This window comes from Melopsittacus undulatus, chromosome 5 (genome assembly GCF_012275295.1).
Source record: "Melopsittacus undulatus isolate bMelUnd1 chromosome 5, bMelUnd1.mat.Z, whole genome shotgun sequence".
Lineage (NCBI taxonomy): Eukaryota > Metazoa > Chordata > Aves > Psittaciformes > Psittaculidae > Melopsittacus > Melopsittacus undulatus.
Window position 1 is genome coordinate 51,437,431 of NC_047531.1, and position 19,433 is coordinate 51,456,863.

The 19,433-nt window shown below is 45.1% G+C and overlaps 1 protein-coding gene across 3 annotated transcripts in view; it reads left to right on the plus strand.

The window, feature by feature from the left end:
• Positions 1-19,433, plus strand: part of HIPK2 (homeodomain interacting protein kinase 2) — a 135,023-nt gene that overhangs the window by 80,265 nt on the left and 35,325 nt on the right. For all 3 annotated transcript variants that reach the window (XM_034063364.1, XM_034063365.1, XM_005150452.4), the window contains exon 3: positions 18,186-18,309. In XM_034063364.1, the coding sequence (XP_033919255.1) occupies positions 18,186-18,309 (124 nt within the window). The remainder of the gene's footprint in view (positions 1-18,185; positions 18,310-19,433) is intronic.

Consider the following 19,433-nt stretch of genomic DNA (forward strand, 5'->3'; position numbering starts at 1 on the left):
AAGCACACACTGCCAGCTCATGTTCATTCTCTCATGAACCTGTGCTATGGTCAATGCTGAAGACAGAAGGTCATCGTTAATAGCCATCCCATGCAGCTTTCCTGGGGACTTGGCTGAGGGAGTGCATCTGAGTGCAATGTTTGCTTGTAGGCATTAGGAGCTGGGAGAGTTTGTCTTAGAAAGGGTTTGGCTCTTGTAGCATGTGGAGAAGGAGAGGGTTTGCATGGCACCTATGAGACATGGGAGGCAGTGTTCATTGTGGTCCACTGTGTTTTTTTTCCAGCATCCTCTCCAGTGTCTGTTGTGGATCCAACTTAGAACTATGGGTTCAAATTTAAACAGGGGAAGTTTAGATTGAATATAAGGAAGAAGTTATTGTGAGGATGTTGAGGCACTGGAATGCATTGCCCAAGGAAGTTGTGAATGCTCCATCCCTGGTGATGTTCAAGGCCAAGTTGGACAGAGCCTTAGGTGATATGGTTTAGTGTGAGGTGTCCCTGCCCATGGCAGGGGGTTGGAACTAGATGATTTTAAGGTCCTTTCCAACCCTAACTATTCTATGACTCTAAATAAAGTTTTAGGAATTGGCTGATGCTCTGTGATTTTTTTTTTTGGCACCTTCATATATATTTGGAAATGCATTATAATGTTTTGGTGTGGTTGAACATAGTTACATTCAATACAGTGAGTTAACCTTGGAGAGCTGCAGGTGATGTGCTTTTGGTTTTCCTTGTCAGCATGAAGAAGCCTATACCTCCTTGGTTTTTCTGGATCGATCCTACCTGTTGGGATCCTGAGGTGAGCATCTCAGAGCTCAGCAGCCCCAGAGGCACTGTAAAAGCTCTCACTCTGGTTTTCCTTCTCAAGAGAACTTCTGTGTTTAATTTCCTCTTGAGACTACTTGTACTGGCTTTTCCAGGATGATTCTCTCTTCATTAGCATTCAACGGATGTGAACTTTCCTGGGTTCCAAAACAGGGGATGCACACAACTTTGTATCATTGCGTGACTTCTGTCATGCAAGCTTTCCACTCTTGTCAGTATTTTTTTTCTGTTCTACTTTGCATAAGCATGGAGTTCTATTGCAGATATGGTTACAATTAGAAAATAATGATTCTGGTATTGTTAGAGCATGAATTAATTATAATTTCTGTTGGGACAGAAGAAAGCAAGAACAGAAAATATTTCTCAGATCTAGGGCTTAAAGTATGTCTCAGTACTGCTGCTGCTGCAGGAGTTATCCTTATTTTAAACATATTTACTATTATTCTACAACTGAAAAGCCTGGATCCAGAAACTGCAGAAGGAAGAAACAGTGATTACAAAGCCCAGGTTCTCAAAGGAAGCTATTTTAGGTTTCCCCAAAACAAATAAAATTAAAAAAAAAGGCCTTCAGGCTTCCCTGCGTCAGAAATGTGATGCTGTACTTTGTGTAGACACGGAGCGAGTTCCCTGCAAATTCTTTGTCTTCAGATCATTGCCTTGCACTTTCCCTGCCCTGCGTAACTCTTGATTTGACTGCCTGTGTCTGCACGCATTAATGTGCAAGAAATGAGTCCAGAGTGGCTCTTGAAGCACTGGTTGGGTTTGCCAGGGCAGTAGGTAGCAAAAAGGAGAGAAAAAAGGAATTTTTCTTTTAAACAGAGAAATTCAGATCAGGCATCAGGAAGGCACAATAAACAAGGAGCCTGGCATTGCTGTTTTTAGACAGGCACAGTTCAGAGTAGGATTTCACTTCAGGAGGTGCTAAGTATGTTCAGCAATATTGGCATTTTGTTTCAGTTGGATGAAGATGCAAAAGCAAATCTGAGCCCTTCATGAATGGAAACGGTCTTCCCTCGCACGCCCCTACCTTGCTTTTCTGTCTCATGCTTCTCCATCTCATGAAGGGATGCGGGATGTAAAGACCCACATCCCTTCTGCCTCCATTCCACCTCGACCTCTGCTGAGAGGTGGCAGCTTCTCATGCTGGGTGAAGGAAAGGCAGGAAAGTGCTCCAGCTGCCTTACACTGCCCTGCGGGGATCACAGAAGTTGTGCCACTTCATCCTTCAGCCTTTGTGGCTTGTTGCGGGGCGGTGACAATGAGTGTAAATGAAATAGGTAATTAATAAAGCAGCAGTGGTTTGCATTTGGTGCTTGGTAATGGGTGGGATGTGAGGAGAAGGGATGAGGTAATTATAGAGGTGAAAAATGAGGCAGGAACATGTGGTAACCTTTCTAGGTTAGCTGTCCCTGTGATCGATGGTCTACATTGTTTTCTCACTAACCTCTTAGTGAACCCCTCCTTAGAATAATAGAGGAAATACAGTTATTCCCTTCCCTGTCTTGTTTGTTGGTAAAGCACTCATGTACTGCCTTATTATTGCACCCTAAATATTGCTGTGTGTTGGTAGTATATTGTGTGGAGGGTAGTGAGCTGTGCCTCATGCAGGGCCCTTTTTGTCCTCCCCTGCCTTGCCTGGAGGCTGTCTGCCCATTGCAGTGCAGGCAATGGCACCAACTCTGTCACAGTCCCAGTTAAACCAAAAAGACCACTTCCAGCAACCTAAATAGGTGTATGGGGAGCTGTGGGGATAAAGGTGGAGAAGGGTGTAGTAGAAGAGGTGACGAAACAAAAGGTGTACACTGAGGTTTGGTGGAGGGACAGGGAAGATCCAAGATGCTGGAGCAGTAATTTCATGGGCTTGCAGCTGGTGGTACAGGCCCGGATGAAAGCATCTTTAAGGGAAGGTGTTGGTTCATTTGCATCCCCTGATGCTTGAACGTACTATGGGTTTACCTATCAAAGCCAAACTTGCTTTGTTTTCAGTAATTTGTAATACAGCCCTCAAGCAATGAGGTTTCTGAGAGCTGCATTCAGTCAAGTTTAGATATGAAGCCTGAACTCCTCCATGAGGAGGAAGACGGTTTGGTTCATGCTTTCTGGGAGGGGGAGCGTGTGATATACACCAGATAGAATTGCAACATGTAAAAAAATGTGAAGAATGCCAGGAAATGTTCTTGAACTCCGCAGTTGACTTTGCAGAGGGCTAAATGGTTACAGGCAGTCACAATAATAAAAGATATTAATGTGTACTTAAGAAAACCCCTTCTTTCAAGAAGAGTGGATCTTTGCCTTTATGTCCTGGGAAGTACTTTTGATTGTTGTATTTATTTCTTCAGAATAATTACCAAACTTCCCCTCAGCCAAAAGCATTCCTGATATATGGGGATTTCTTCGTCCTTTACAAGGACAGTACTGGCTACTTGCAAAACAGTCAAATTAAGAAACGACATCCGTACCACAGTGTGATCCAAGGACAAATTAGAAGTTAAAATTAATCAGATGGGAATCAGTCCAAATTTGCCCTCGTGTATGGCAAAGAGGAGGAAAAGTTTCTTTTGTATCATGGTATTTTTCTGTCTCTGCAACATTTCTGTGGTGGCCACCTAAGGTTTTCACATGCGGGAAATGTTTATATTTTTCAGAACTTCACTATAGCTTTAAGAATTTGTTTTGGCAAGGAAGGGAAAAAAAAGGAACTGTAAAAGGAGACATTTGAAGAGTCCCAGAAACAAATATATGACTATGTGTTGACATGTTATGAAGGTGTTGGGAGCGACTCCTTACTTAAAATTGTGTTGAAATCTGCACTTACTATGGATTTAAATTCATCAGCTTCACACTTTAATGATTGAATTTAGTCTCCTGGTTTGCTACAGAGATGCGTTGGAGAACAATTGAATTTTCCATGGGATGGTTTTAAAGAAAGAAAGAACTTTGCAGAAGACTGTTTTAAAAGCCTTCCTTTTGAAGTGTTGCCTTTCTCCCCACAGGCATCATGGTTCCTTCAGGACTGTTTGTACAGCACGAATGGTTATTTGTCCTTCCTGCAGATACACTTAAGCCTTACCTCACTGTACTCTTGGCATAACCAGTAGCAGGATATCAGTAGCCTGGGCTGCTATGGGGTTTCCCAGTGGAGCTGCTCCCATCTGTGGGCTCCCTACTGTCCCCATTTGCCACAGGATCCAAACTCTCGACGCTCACCCCAGTGGGTCAGGGACTGTGTTTTGTGCAGGCTTGGTTGTGGATCCCAGCTTAGCAGATGCTGACCAGCAAGTCCCAGAGCTTGAATTTCCAGGATGATGAGGGTCCCAAATTAGGTTGCTAGTTTTTTAGGGCAGGGACTGTTTACTTACTGGTTTTTTTATAGCACCTAGTACAGTAGGGCCCTACTTAATGCTTCCAGATGTTAGCCTTAATATAAATGCAGTCAGAACAAGGTAAATTCAGAGTGGATGTGTTTCTGCAGTTCTGTGGAAGAGGGGTGTTCTTCTGTGGTGCTGTGCCCTGCTGCTTGTGCAGGGGGCTGTTGTCACCCTTTCCACAGGCTGTATTGATTCTAGCAGGGCTTGAGTTGAGGTGGGAATTTTCATCTCTCTGCCACAGGAATGTCCAGCTGGGGCAGCTTCAGACTGCCAGTGTTGTTGCTAGCCACATGTTCCTCTATATGTGGGTGGGCAGGCATTCCCAGGCTTTTCCTAAAACTTTTTTGTAGGTGAGACAGGTAATAGAATCACAGAATGGTTTCTCTTGGAAGGGACCATATGGATCATCTAGTTCCACCACACAGCATAGGCAGGGTGGTGCAACTTCCCAAGTGGGACAATGAAGTGGACCTTGGATTTTGTGAGCTGCTCTGGACACACATGGCCAATGTCCTGCTGGGTGACATGTACAGGTCATTTCTCCTCAAAGTCTTCCTTGCCTCAGTAATATGCATCTCTTTGGAAAGAACCTTCAAATCCCTATATTATTACTGCTGCTTCCAGTTACCATAAATAGAAGGCATTGTGGCCTAATAGATATGGCACACTGTTCACAAGGACCCCGCTTCTTTTCTTGGCTTTGCAATGCTCTCACTGTATGATCCTGGGCGGACCGCTCCACCAATCTGTTCCCCTGTCACCACACATAGTCTTAGATCATCAATTCTCTGGAGCAGACACAGTCCCTTAGCACGTTGTGTTTTAGTGTCTAGCATTATGAGGCTCCGGTCTCCACCGGGATTTCTGCGTGCTACAGAAATACAAATAGTTGCTGCTAATAAGAATATTAAATCTGTGTGGCTTTTCAGAGATAAGTAAAGGGCAATGCTCCTTTCTCCAAGGAGCAAGCAGGATAAGGACTTTATTTTTGTCTTTGTCTTTTTCTAATTAAAAGTAAAATAAAGCAGCCAGTAGATATCATTAAAAGAAAAAAAATAAGGAAGGCTGCAATAATTTGGTAATTTTAGCCTCAGTCTTGCTACTTGCTCTGTGAAACCAATCTTAGCATCGTGGCCTGAGTCTGGTTTGTATTCATGTTTGCCAGGGATAGAAATCCTTTGGAGCCTTGTACTGACAATTGGCTCAGTATTCGGGCTAATCCCATAAAACCACCACACAGCTTGGTGCAACTTTCAGTATTTGCTGTGAACAAAAGTCTCAGGGAATGTTACGGATCAGACAAGAGGAGCTTCATTTGGCTGATACATGGCAGAGCTCTGGGCTGGAACGATAAGGGATTGGGATGGAGCTGGAGCTGAGCATGGCAGAATGGGAGGCTGTTGGAAATGAGGAGTCAAGTCTTGTCTGTCTCTCTGTGCTATGGGATTTTTTTAATTATTATTTCCAAAGAAATGCAACAACAACAACAAAAGGTCTTAAATATTCAACAGTGAAAACAATAGATTTGAAAAGGAAAACAAAAACTTAGAGCCAGCTCTGGCATTGGTGCATGTTTGGCTCTGAGGGAAGCGAGAACAGCTTGGATTTGCATAAATTGCATACTGCGGGTCAGAAAGCAGAGTCAGAATCATGCTTTCATTGCGGTGGCATGAATGGGAGCACATAAATGGCATTCTTCCCCTCTTGATCAGATGCCTCCTTGAGGGGAACTCTGCACCCAATACGTTGCCACTCATCCATTCACTGCCTGGCATGGATAGGGCTTTTGTTTTCAAATTATGATTTTTATATTCTCTGATTTATTCCATAACCTGGGAAAGCCCCAGCCCTCCTCCCTCCCCAGTGCATTACCCTTTGTTTCAGAGAACAACTAGAGGTCATGCTGTGCTGAATGTAGCTGTTGTTTCATCACACATATTCCCCCCTCCCCATGCATGCTTTTGACCTTCTGGGTCAGTGTGGAGCTGATGACCCCTGGGGGCAGTGGTCATGGTGCTCAGCCTTGTGCCCTCTGAAGTTCATGGAGTCCTGCATTTCTGAGTCCAAAGAGATAAGCATGACTGTGATCAGTCCAGGAGAGCTTCCTCAAGGGATGTGCAAAGATGCACTTCTGGCTGGGACAAGCTTAGTGTGTCTCCTGGCTGACCCAGGACCTGGCTTTCTTTTCCATTATTTGGCTTAATAGCTTTTCTTGCCTCTTACGATTTCCAGCCCAATTGCAACAAGGACTTGCTAGCAGATTCAGATTCAGCAAAGCTCTTAAATGTGTGCTGAAGTTTAGATGCATCCAGTGCCCTCATTGGGACTCAGGGATGTGTTTGCTTTAGCTGATGAATATGGTAAAAGTCTCCAGCAAGCGCATATAGTGCTGCTGAAGACTCATGTCCATTCAGACATTGATAGCCACGTGGAACTCTTTCTGGCTGTATGTCAGGTCCTGGTACTCCTCCCTGTGTGGTTCCCTGTTGGCACTGCCGGCACAGGGCTTCCTCTGGCATCCTGGATGTGTGTTTGCAGTTTCTCTCTCCGCAGAGTCACTGGCCAAACCAAATACCATGTGCCACTTGGCCATGCATGCCCCATCCTTTCCTGGGGCCATGCCCACCCTGCCGCTGATCTTTGATCCACCCAGCAGCAAAGGCAAGTAGCAGCTAACATCTGTTGATGGCTGTGGCCTGCCTCTTCATTTATCCACCAACAAATGTTTTAACCTGTCAGTGCTAAGAAATTATATTGATCTAAGAGATTTTGGTTTATTCCTTGGCTCTGTTAATCAAAAGGGCAAGTCTTCCTTTAATATCTTCTGCCACAGGCTTGGTTCTACTGTGCCTTGCCTAAAAAAAGCTTTTATTTTCAAGGCACAGGGAAAATGATGTTTGTAAAATATAAACTATAAGAATTTTCATTCCCCCCTGGCTTTAGGAGGAGGAGAGCAGCTGGTAGAGAGTGGATGAGAAAGGCTTTATCCTGCTGTATTTTGGTTACTGTGCTTTGAGTGATGGGTTTAATAATTGATAGAGCAATTTAGCAATGATCCATAATCCTGAAAGAAGCCTACGCTCCCCTCCCTCTGCCGCTCCCTCTCTCCCTCTGAGACTGACAGGCTGCTCTCAGTGTTTTTGTCTGCAAAATTTCATCCCTTGGTTTCTGTAAACAGCCTGACATGGGAGAGGGGGGAAAAAGAGACTGTTTCTAAATCTTTTGTCTTGTTTCCACAGACAGCTGCGCTGCCTTCTCCAGCTCAGGGCTTCAGTTATTTTCTCGCACCCTCTTGCTGATGGGAGCAGGAGATTTTCTTTCAGGCCCTAGCCTAGATGGAATGTATATATGCAATGTGTATAGGAGAACAGAGTGGTGCAGAGCCTCCCAGCAGGGACCCCTCCCTCCGCATTTAAACCCAGGCTTTGTTCAAGGCTGAATCCAGTTTTCTTAACCCCAGGAAAGGTGCATAGTAATGGCAAATGTTTGGGGTCTGTTAGTGTGGTTTACTTGAAACTCTTTCAGGAATAATCCATGGAGATGGCTTTTCCCTAGAGCCTCGTGGTGGTGACAGTGAACATCAGGATCCCAATAGGGTACCTGGTACGTGAGTATGTGACACCCTATTTTTAAGGTGGATGCACCCCTGTAGCAGCACAGGGCTGTGTTTGCAGTGCATGGTGTGAGCCCCCTCCATGGGGTAGGGAGTTTAAGTGCTCCTGTGCGTGATTTCCACCTCTTTCTTCATGCACAATAAGTGCAAGAAGAGAGCTGAAAAGCTGCAAAAGAAACAGGAGACAGATAAGCAGGAAAGAAAAAGAGGCAAAGTTACAGGTACTAAATATATGTTGAGGCCAAGGCAGGGTGAAGATAGGGAGGAGGTACAGCCTGTCAGAAAGTTGGGTATAGGCAAAGTCAAGTGAGATGTATTAAGTTATATTTTCCCATATGTATTACATAGGTGCCTGATTGACAACAAACTGTAATTAAGCATGACATAAAGTCAGCTATGCACAGCTGTATTATTCCTTAAAATTACAAGGGGTGAGGTGCTCTGGGGCACTGCAGAGTTTATGGATGCTCTGCCACGGGAGGTCTGTAAGACAAGCTGGGCAAACACTTAAGGCCAGGAGTGACACGGGCATTCGACAGCCCAATGCCAGTGTATGGAGGGAGCGGGTGACTTTCTGGGGTCCAGGCTCACCCTGTCAGCTTCTGACACCATCTTCTGGAAGCTTTTTACCCTTCCCAGCCAGCACCCTGGTGCACCTTGAGCAGTGTCAAGGGGCAGATAGTTTGGTCTGCTTCTGTTCCTGCATCAGGTGAGAGGAATGCTATGGATGGCCTATTAGTGACACTATGTGGAAACCATCTGCCGCAAGTCATAAGAAAAGATGATAATGAGCAGGAGATTCTTGGGAAGAAAATGAAGATATCCTCTTTAGCCATGATGAGTTTGTGGTATTTGCTAAACACACACATAAACATACAAGAAACAAGCTGAGATTCCCATTTGAACAGAAGGTGTGTTATGTTGTAATCCATCAGGATAGCTGAATTTGTGTTTGCAAATGAGAGGAAGGGTGGAAGGGAAAGAGAAGGGACAGAGGCCAGTGTGACTAAAGAAGAAGACTGAAAGGTGTGGAGCATGAGGAGAGTTCAGTAGAGGCCGCACTAAGGGAGCTCTTGGAGAACCAAGAGGATTCAGGGAATGGTATCTACAAAGCTGTGAAAAGAAACAGTACAATATCAGGAGCATGGCCAAAGCTACTGAAGGGCCTGATTAAGAAGTTGTAAAGGTGTTGCTAGAAGTTGTTCCCATTGACTGTAAGAGCATAACCAAGGTGTTTCTAGATTATATTTGTTTGGAAGGAATACTGGATAATTATTGTAGTGATCTCAGAATGGGTTATGTGTTTTGAATGGATTTTTCAAGATGGGGCAACTAAGGCATATTTGAAGTTTATTTGTATTATGAAGGGAAGAGCTATAAAGAGAACAGGTTGGTTGCAGTGGAGGTCTGAGAACAAGAAGAGATCATCCTTGTGAACAGAGTTGGTTAAAGGAGGAGACTCTGTGTGATCATCAATGAATGATACCTTGAGCAAGAAAATTAATGGCTTGGACTGTAAATGAGAAAGTTACATTGGACTACTCATGTAACCCTATGGTCTATAATATATATTTAATATTATTTAGTTATTAATATTAATGAGAACTTGGCCCTATAAGTTTGACTATTTTTTATGATCTGCCCATGGCAGGGGGATTGGAACTAGATGATCTTAAGGTCCTTTCCAACCCTAACTATTCTATGATTCTATGGGTGACCTCATCAGTGTTTACAAGTATGTAAAGGGTGGGTGTCAGGATGATGGAGCGAGGATTTTTTCAGTGATATCCAGTGACAGGACAAGGGGCAATGGGTGTAAACTGGAGCATAGGAGGTTCCACGTTAACATCAGGAAGAACTTCTTTACTGTAAGAGTGACAGAGCACTGGAACAGGTTGCCCAGGGGGGTTGTGGAGTCTTCTATGTTGGAGATATTCAAGGCCCGGCTGGACAAGTTCCTGTGTGATGTAGTCTAGGTTACCCTGCTCTTGCAGGGAGGTTGGACTAGATGATCTTTTGAGGTCCCTTCCAACTCTTCGGATTCTGTGATTCTGTGATTTGCTATTAAATACCCTTAGTAATGATAGGCTCCCGAGGCTTGTTCAGTAATTATGCCAGTCAAGTCCACAAGTAATTCTTGTGTAACTTGCTCTCTGGTCTTGAAAGACAGACAGAACTATGTGTGTATCACTTGCTTAAAAAAATCCCACTTGGGACCTGTACCTGCCTCCTGCCCCCTTCCCCCCAGAAAAAAAAGCAAAACAAAAAACACTCCCAGCTATGTAATATTTTACCTATATATAGGAGGATTGTGGTGACCTTCCTATTGGCAAATATATAGTTACTTTATCGCATCAAGTTAGAGCAATTCATGTGGGAGGGGGCCTTGGAAAGTCATTTAGCCCAACCTGCTGATCAAGGTGGGGTCAGTCATGGGATGAAGATCAGGCCTTTGTCTTGCCTGGGCTCGAAAGCCTCCAAGGATAGCAACTGCACAGTCTCTGAGGGCAGCCTGTGCTGGTGGTTCCACTATCAGCACAGTGGAGGTGTTTTCCCTGTCCCCAGTGGGAGCCTCCCCTGTTTCAGTTTGTCATCTCCACCTGCTGCCGCCTACCTGAACAAGGAGCCTGGCACCATCTTCTCCATGGGCAGTGGAGAGGGTAGCAGGCTGCTCTCAGATTCCACCATGGCTGTCTCTCCCTGCACTGAGGTTGCTCCAGTTCATCCAGGCACTGGGGTCCCCAGGCTGAGCATGGCAGCCAGATGTGGTCTCACAAGTGTGGCTGTAGGTAAGTCATCACATTCCTTGGTCTGCTGGCCCTTCTCCAGGGATGCTGTTGGTCCAGCTGCTACCAGAGTCCTCTTATCAGCCCACTGTCCCTCAAGTCAAGGTGCTCACGGCCTTTCCTACAGAGCGGTCCCACAGGTATTGTCACCAGGGCTCAACCTTCCCAGGGGCAGGACTCAGCCTTTGTCCTGGCTGCATTTCGGATGGTCCCTGTTAGCCCATGCTTCCTGCCTGTCCAGGGCCCTCTGAGTGGCAGCCCTGCTCTCAAGCACATCGCCAGGTCTCTCCAGTTTGGCATCACCCATAAACTGGACGAGAGTGCACTCTGCCTCCTCCCCTGGGTCAGTGATAAAAGATGTTAAACAAACTGGTCCTGCAATAAACCCCTGCAGTATCTCACTTGTTACCAGCCTCCAGTTTATATTTATGTTGTGTAACATAAACCATCACCGAAGGCTGAGTGGATCCAGCTTCCAGTCCTCTGAGCTGATACAGATATTTTTTTATGTGTTGCAAACTAATCTTGAGGGATGGGCGAGGGCAATGTGAGCAATGCAGTGTTGGAGCTACCCTCTAGTGGTGGCTGTGCTGGTGGGCTGGCAGCCCTGGAAGTGGCTCTGGCTGCCCTCACAGCCTTTTCCAGAACATGGGTGTAGTTGTGTTTGCCCTGTGAAATAGGAGCTTGTGAATAGGGCCTTTAAGGCACTGTTCTTCCTTACAGCTCAAACCAAAGCATCTTTGTGCGTAAACAGCGTCCTCTGATAGGTTGGGTGATGTTCCTCAGTGGCCCTTTCCCTCTCTTGTGAATATCTCTGTTGACTTGCATGTTCTGGGAGGAGTCCTGACTCCCAGAACTGTCCTTTGCTGCGATTCTGTTGGGTTGGTGCTTCCCAGTGGTCCAGAGATCATGGCAGTCTTTGAGGCCCAAGTGAGTAGTCTGCACTTGTACCACTTCTGTATGGGCTTCGGCTGAGGATCCAGGCACAGGGGTGCAGGAGGAATGCAGGATAGAATGGTTAGAGTTGAAAGGGATCATAAAACTTATCCAGTTCCAACCACCCTGCCATGGGCAGGGACACCTTCCACTAGACCAGGTTGCTCCAAGCCCTGTCCAACCTGGCCTTGAACACTTCTGTGGATGGTGCAGCCACAACCTCTCTGGGCAACCTGTGCCAGGGCCTCAGCACCTTCATAGTAAAGAATTTCTTCCTCATATCTAATCTACATCTGTGCTGAGATCTGGAGGTGCTGTCCTGCCCACTGCAGGGGACATGGGCTGAGCAAACTGTCAGGAGCTGTTGGTTCCTGTAGGTGTTAAGCTCTGGCCCTGATGGCTGGCTTCTTCACAGGTGGGAGTCTGCAACTGCCCACAGAGTGTAGGAAGACCTTGAGTCTGGGGGTCATCTGTATTACCTGTCTGCTTCCCTTCCAGGTGTCCGTGAAGGTGGAGAGGTGGAGGTGTGAGGGAAATAGCAACTGTAACCTTTTACTCCCAGAATATGAGCCTGTCTCCTTTTACAGCCCTACACTTAAGAAATTATTTGGGGTCTGAGAGGTGCAGTGGGACAAAAAATGGCGCTGTATGCTCTCCATCACTGTTAACTGAGGGTACTCTGAATGCTACAGTATATGATAGTAAAAATTGGATACTTTCACAGTATACAGAAGCATTAAGTGAGCAGGCATGAGAAAGAGTCCATAAAGATGCCAAAGAAAGGGTTCAGCTGGGAGGAGGATGGAGTCCCATCACTTGCATAAAAACGCCATGTGAGGCAGGTGAAGAATGCAATTCCTCCTCCTCACAGAAATTATCTTGGTGCGTGGGAGAGCACAAGCACAGAGTGGTCAAGCCCTGGGCATGCAGCTGGTCAGTGCATGCCTCCTCACCCCAAGGAGCTGGACTCCTGCCTCTGCATCTGCCCAGGGCTTTCTGGATGGAGATGTGAAAGCTGCTGCTTCTTGAAGTTCAGGCTTTGTCAGGTGAGACTAACAGGTAGAAGGAGACAGCAGCTGTGTGTATCAGCTCAGCAGACAGCATCACTGCAGGTCTATCTGCAGCTGCCTGCAACCTTCTAGAAGTGTCACCCTGAAGCAAGAAGCAGGCACGCTCTGTGCTCAAGGTGCCAACGAGTATCAAGTTTTGAGTTATATTTTGGTCTGATATATATACTTGTCCATGAAGGTCTCTGCTGAGACAATCACGCTTAGCCACAGGCCCCTACCAGAGGTGGTAAATTATCCCTGAGGAGGGAAGCTTGCAGGGGTGTTTTAAACTTCAGAAAGAACCCAGCTCTCCAAATCCGAGTCTGCAGAAATGAATTTTTTTGGCATTTGTTTTTAATGTCCTGTGATGTGTGGGTGAAAAAGCCAGTGAGCTAGACTGGTAATTAATTTTCCTGACAGAAACACCAGACAATGAAATTACCCCGTCACAAAGCAGGGCTGCTGAAGTAAATACTCTGCCAGAGGCAGCAGGCTGAAAGCAGGACAGGATCATATGTGAGGGGCAAGCAAAGGATGAAATGGCACTTCTGCCTCTGGGTACCTGCAGGTGCTACCAGCATTGGGACCCTTGCATCCTAGATCCCCAGCATCCAGCATGAGCAGCAATCTGGTATACCCAGGCACATTCAAGCAAGGCTCCGTGGTGATGGGAAACTTATTGGACCCAGTGCTCAGCCCAGGAACAAGTCACCCTTTGCTGGCAGAGGAGTAATTTGGTCTGGGAAAGGGGGTAGGAGATGTGGGAATTGTGGGCTACGACTTTTCCCTTGGAGATACAGGCTCTTAGCAGGGCTCTTCAGTCTATCCGAGGCTGGTAGCAACTGGTCTAAATCTTTGGTCTATGCTGGTGAGATTTGTGTAAGCTATGGAGCAGGTTGTGCCTGCACATACAGAAGAGGAGTGCCTTTTTGGGGGAGATACTGAAGAAAGCTTGCAGGAGAGGAAGGACAGAAGGATGAAGTTTTCTGTTTTCCCTTTGTCTCATAATGGAGACTGGAATTACTGTGCTGAGGGTGTTGTGAATACACAGCAAAAAAACTGGCAGAGATCAGTAAAGAAGGATGTTTCTGCATATACCAAGTTATCTGGCAGTGGGCTGCCTTTGCATGGTTTCAGACAGGATCCTTACCAGAATCAAAAGGTTTGGTGAGTCTGTGTTAAAACGAGCAGCATAGTCAGTACAGAAAACACTTCCCCGTGCAGCCATGGAGCTGTCTTCTGAAGACCTCAGTGCTGGTCCAGGAGGACCTGCTGCCATGTGAAATGTCCTTCTGATTTATAATTGCAATACTCTGACATGTACACTGTAATAGGGCATTTTCCCCTGTTACCAGCTATAGGATGGAGAAATCCTACATAAGAGCTGGCTAAAATGTGGAAATGTTTTCTTTCCCTTTGGAAAATAGAATTATACCATTTGTATTGCTGAGCTAAATCTGAGTGCCTTTAGGCATAAAAGGGTCAGTTGTGGAGTGGACTGCATGAATGTTTTAGGACCAGAGTTATTTAATGTATTAATTATCTGTAGAAAGTGGTGGACCAGCAATGAAGTGCTTAAGTGTACAGATACCACAGGCTTGCTTAGATTAGGCTGCAGAAAAGAGTGAGGAACATTTAAGGGACTTGATCTAGACTATAGACAACATTATGCCAGATCAGCTCAGTACCGAAAGTCAGTTAACATTGGAAGAGGAAAACCAAACTGTTTCTACATAATTCTATGTCCTAAATAAACTGCAGCTCCTCTGGAGAAAGGACTGTGTGTCTCAGAGGATCTGCTGGATAAAACATCTGCTGAAATGCCTTGTGTCACTCCAAAAGCAAACAAAATATTAGGCTCCGGGAAGACTGGAACGCAAAAGCATTCTGCAAATAGTGTAAAATAAGTCTGGGGAATATCCTCATGTTTAACTGTTTCTAGGCTGTTCAGCCTGTCTCCAGTCAGTCATGTTAGGAAGGGGAGTTGTAGGGCCAGGCAGTGGAAGTAGATTGAAACACTGAGAAGCCAGATGCTGCTGCAAACAAGGAGGAGCAGGGCAGGGATATAAAAGTAGTTTGTTCTAAAAGAAAGGTGATGCAGGCACTTCCATCTTCACCTCTATGCCAGTCCATGTTAACATGAAGTGAGAGGTGACACATTTAAACCTAATCTGATGAAGGAAAATCAGGCTTTAAACAACTGAGGTAAGATGCTATTGAAAGCAGAAGGTTGCCTGTGGAACTCCATGTGATTGAAGTCAGGATCTCACCCTGTCTTAAAAAATTGACATGTTCATGTTAAGAGAGGAGTTCCACATGTTAGATATAGGTCTATGTGCAGAAGGATCTATGTATCCATAACAGAGCATACCGAGGAATTTTCACCCAACAGAGGTTCAGAAAGCATTTTATTAGTTGACTAGTTGTTTTATTATGTAAATCCTAGCATCCTCCACCAAAGCGCTTGGTGTTGGCCATTAGAAGAGTTCCAGCAGGCAGGCAGACCACGGCTCCTCCTGGGGTGACTCCAGCTCCCTCTTGCATGGCAAGCAGGAGGTGTCTACTAGCTGAAAATGTGGAAGCCTGTGTGGAGTCCAATACCTTCCATTCTTGTGGTGTCTTAAGGACTGCGTAATCAAGTTAACAAGATCTTTTTGTCTTAGGGCCACTCCCTCTCCATGGAAAAAACTGCAGTCATGACACAAAGGCTGGGAGCAAGCCACAGAGAACACTGGCTGTGGTGTTCATAGAGCACCATATCACTTTGATCTGGCCCCTCTCTCACAGGGGTTCTCATCTATGTTCCAAAATTGTCATCTGTTTGGGGCTGAATGGGTAAAGATGGCAACTTATTTATAGGCTTGATTTAGCTTCCAAAAAAAGTAAAATGAAATAAAACTGTCTCACCACCTTCCCTTCCTACAGTGATAGGTCTGGTTTAATATAATGAATGTCATCCCATTTAGTTGTGTTTTATGTGTTTAAATGGTGTGGACACTGTTTTTGTGCTTTTCTTCCCAACAGTGGAGGTGCAAAACTTCTTTTGTGTGTGAAAAAATAAATTCTCTCCTCACTGCTGCAGTCCAGAGCTGGAGCTTTAAGAAAAATCCACTGGACAGCAAAAAATTAGAGATTCTGGAACCTCAAATTCTAGGTCATCCCTTCTTGCAGGGGTCTGGAGGTGCTGGCAGTGTAAGTGTAGGGAGAGAAGGGAGGAGGTGTGTGCTGCATATAACAGCAGTGCAAGTGATTTTTATGAGCAGGGAGGTTTCTAAACAAAATCACATTGGGAATATCCTATCGATAGTCCACCCCTCTGCTCCCTCCACTTGGGTTAGTGGGAGGGATTTGAAGTTCAGCTGATGCGTGGCTGAGCTCCCGTTAGTGACCAGGGACATTTTCGTTCACAATGTGGAAGGCAGACAGCGAGAGGCAGATGGCTTTGAATGCAGGATTTACATAGTAATGAGATGCAGGTCACCATAGCTGTCTTTTTCTCTCTGCATTTTGTCTAGGTGTCGAGTAGTGTGCAGGGATGACAGAATGGGAGGAAAGGAGGAAAATTAACCCCTTGTTCCTAAGGAGAGATTGGAGTTAGAATAAAAACTTTGTCACAATAGGCTAAGGAACAGGAGGGTATGAGAACAACAAGCACAGATGAAGCTAGAAGAGCTAATGTTAGCCTAAAGTTTCTGACATGACTCTTAAGCATCCTAACCTTAAAATAACAGAATTTCCTGTAATTTTTACATTCTGCATTGCTGTTTTGAGAACAGATGGTTTGGGGCTTTTATTATTACCAGTCAATTCAAAATTGGGGAAGTTTGTAGACTGAAGATGGGGCATGGATTCTTGCTACAGGGCATTAGCTTGCTTCTTTGGAAAAAGTTACCCTCTTTGCATGGTTTCTTGGCTAAAGACTCGTCTTCACATGTCTGTGTAATGGTGTGATTAAAACATAATATTTTCCACTGCAATTGGTAATCCTTAGTATGATCTCACTAGTGTCAGATCTTATCCTGATGACAGATGGGAAACTGGGAACCATAGGTCCTATTTCCAGCTCTAGATGGTGGCACTTGATTTGCTCAATAGTCAACCCCAGGCATTCCCAAAATATGCATCAGGGCCTGAGAAATCCCAAGGCTATTTTTAAAATTATGAAAGTTTTAAGGCAATGCGAGTTTCTTTCTTTTATCTGTCATCTGTGCATTCTTCGTAACAGTTAGCAATGGGAAAGTAAGCATGAGAAAGTGAGATTTTATTTCTGTTTAACGTCACCTGACTGCAGAAGCTGGGGTTTTAGAAGTGTTGCAAGATCTGCAAGAAGAGAAGGAAAGAAGCTTTAGATGATCCTTTTGTAAAGTAGCAACTGTGGCACTTAAATACATGTGGAAGTCTGTGCTTTCCACAAAAAGAAAGTGAGGAAAAGCATTTGTGTGCAGAGGTGGGTTTGTGTAACGTTTTCAGTATTTGTAGAATACTTTTGATTCTTCCACATGGCAGTTGCTTCTGGAACACAAAGCATTTGGGGCACGATTCATGTTCTCTCACCTTGGCCGATGGAATTTAGGGAGCTCATCTAACGTCATCTTCTAGGCCTTTTTGCCACCAGTGGAAAAGGATTCAAACCATCCCAAGGCAGTAGGACAAATCACCTTTGCCGGGTGCAGGGGTGTCTCCTCATTGACCACACAGTCTGCATGGTACCTAGCTGAGATGTGACAACAGCTCCCACCGGGGTGGAAGGTTAAATGAGCTTCGCCCTAAGGTCCCATGGAAGTCTGAGCTGAGGCTGGTTTTCTTATTTGGCCATCTCCTCCACATGCCAGCCAGGGATCCTTCTGGAGAGCTGAAGCAGAGCTTTTACCTTGTCCTCTCCTGCCTCAGCTGAGCTCATGCTTATGTGCCTCAGTGGGCACCAACTGAAGCCAGCAGTAAATGTGTAGCAAGAGTGCCACCACATTTTGGCTGTTTGGGCTGGAAGGGAAGAGGAAATATAATCAGGTGCCTGGGACAGACTGGGATGTGAAGGTTTCTTGGCTACTTCCTTCTGAGGGAAAGACGTAGGTCTAATAGGTCTAATTACGTCATTTCTCTGTTTTATGGTTACATCCATTTGTTTAAAAAGTAATCCTTTTATACCAGTCCTGTAATGATTATTTAATGTCTGGCTGTTTGTAAAGCCCACTGAGCTTCACCATGGGAGTCCGCGCAGTTCCTCTACATGACAGCAAGCTCGGTCCCAAGACCCTCAAGCAGAGGCCTTAGTTGGATGGCTTTGAATGCCCATTTGTTTTGTGCTTCATTTTCCCACCTGCTGAATGAAAATATAAGTACTTCTCTCCTTTGCAAACTGCTGTGAAACACAGGGCTATCTCCTGGCTACATGCTGCCAGACAACTCTTTTGCAAGGATAAATATTCACCAACTAATGCTAGGTTAGCCAGCACTTTGCCAATGGCCAGTGCACCACTGAGCTCCATAGCTGCAATGACACTTGTTGGCAGCAAGCAACTTAATGAAAGTTGTGCTCTGCGTGGGCATACCTATGCCAGCCAAGTGGATCTGCTCCTGTTGCTGATGTTTTCTAACCTCTTCCTTTGCAGAGCCCCTGAAATCATCCTCGGTTTACCGTTTTGTGAAGCAATCGATATGTGGTCATTGGGATGTGTCATTGCAGAACTGTTCTTGGGCTGGCCGTTGTACCCGGGAGCTTCAGAGTATGATCAGGTGGGTATAGATATTGCTCTGGATGCTGATAAGTACAGGGGTGTCCTTTCCTTCTTTTGTCAGAGTGAACATATGCCAACTTTTTCTGTCTTGCTAACGAGGAATATGCATTTCTTACCCTTCCAGGTCAACCTTTTCATTATCCAGCTGGGGTATTTATTCTAGATAACCAGTGTGCTGTTTGGTACGCTGGCTTTTAAGATCTGGCCACCTAAGTGAAATCTCAATCAAGAGTCAACATTGCCATTGACTGGAGAGCTCTGTACATATCTGTCCTCACTGAGCAGAGCATGCACCCTTTCTTTGCTGTAACAGCAAAGTGTTGAATAAAGGTTTATTTGTTAGAAGAAACTGCACAAGCTCTTCTGTTTCATAACCCCTTTTATGAGGGTGCATATTAAAAGCAATGACAAGAAGGAAAATGCTTACAGTGGTGTAGGCTTCCAGTTAATAGAAGCTGTCGTACTTCTCTCCTTATAGGCTTTTGTGCTCCTTTTGTAGTCCTAAAACTGATAGCACAGCAGCTGCTAGAGCCAGAGCTGCAAAGCACTCTTTTCCATAGTCTTCTTCAGGGTAATCTTAGGTGTCTGCAAATGTGGCCTGAAGAGGCTGTTTTTTCTTCTAGAAAAATTAAAAATAAAATAAACAGAGTAATAAGGTTTTCATATATGAAAGTGTTTCTTTGACTCTTCTTTTGTAACTAGCATGGTTTTAGTCAGAGCTTTAAAGTTGAAATTTGGCAGGGGAAATAATCTGCAATGAAGAGCAGGGCCATTAGTGACTCCAGAAGAAATCAGATGTAGCTGAAAAACTTACATGCATTTGAAAATCACATGCCAAGCATGAAGCAAGTTTTATTTCTCCTCTCTGCTGCACCCCAAAACTCATAAAACACACAGCTGAAAAAGAAATCACCATACCTACCTGTCCTGCTGAACTGTCCAGTACAAAGCTTCCTCTGGTGAAGTAGGGTGAGGGTTCCTGGGGAGCTGGGAAAGGGATAGGGGCTGATCTTGGTGCTTCTCAGGTGCATGTGCTCTGATGAACCTAAAGAGCTGCAGGGGCAAGCAAGCCACGCTCAGTGAACTGGGTCCTGAGTGCTTTGGAAGTCTTCTGAAACCACA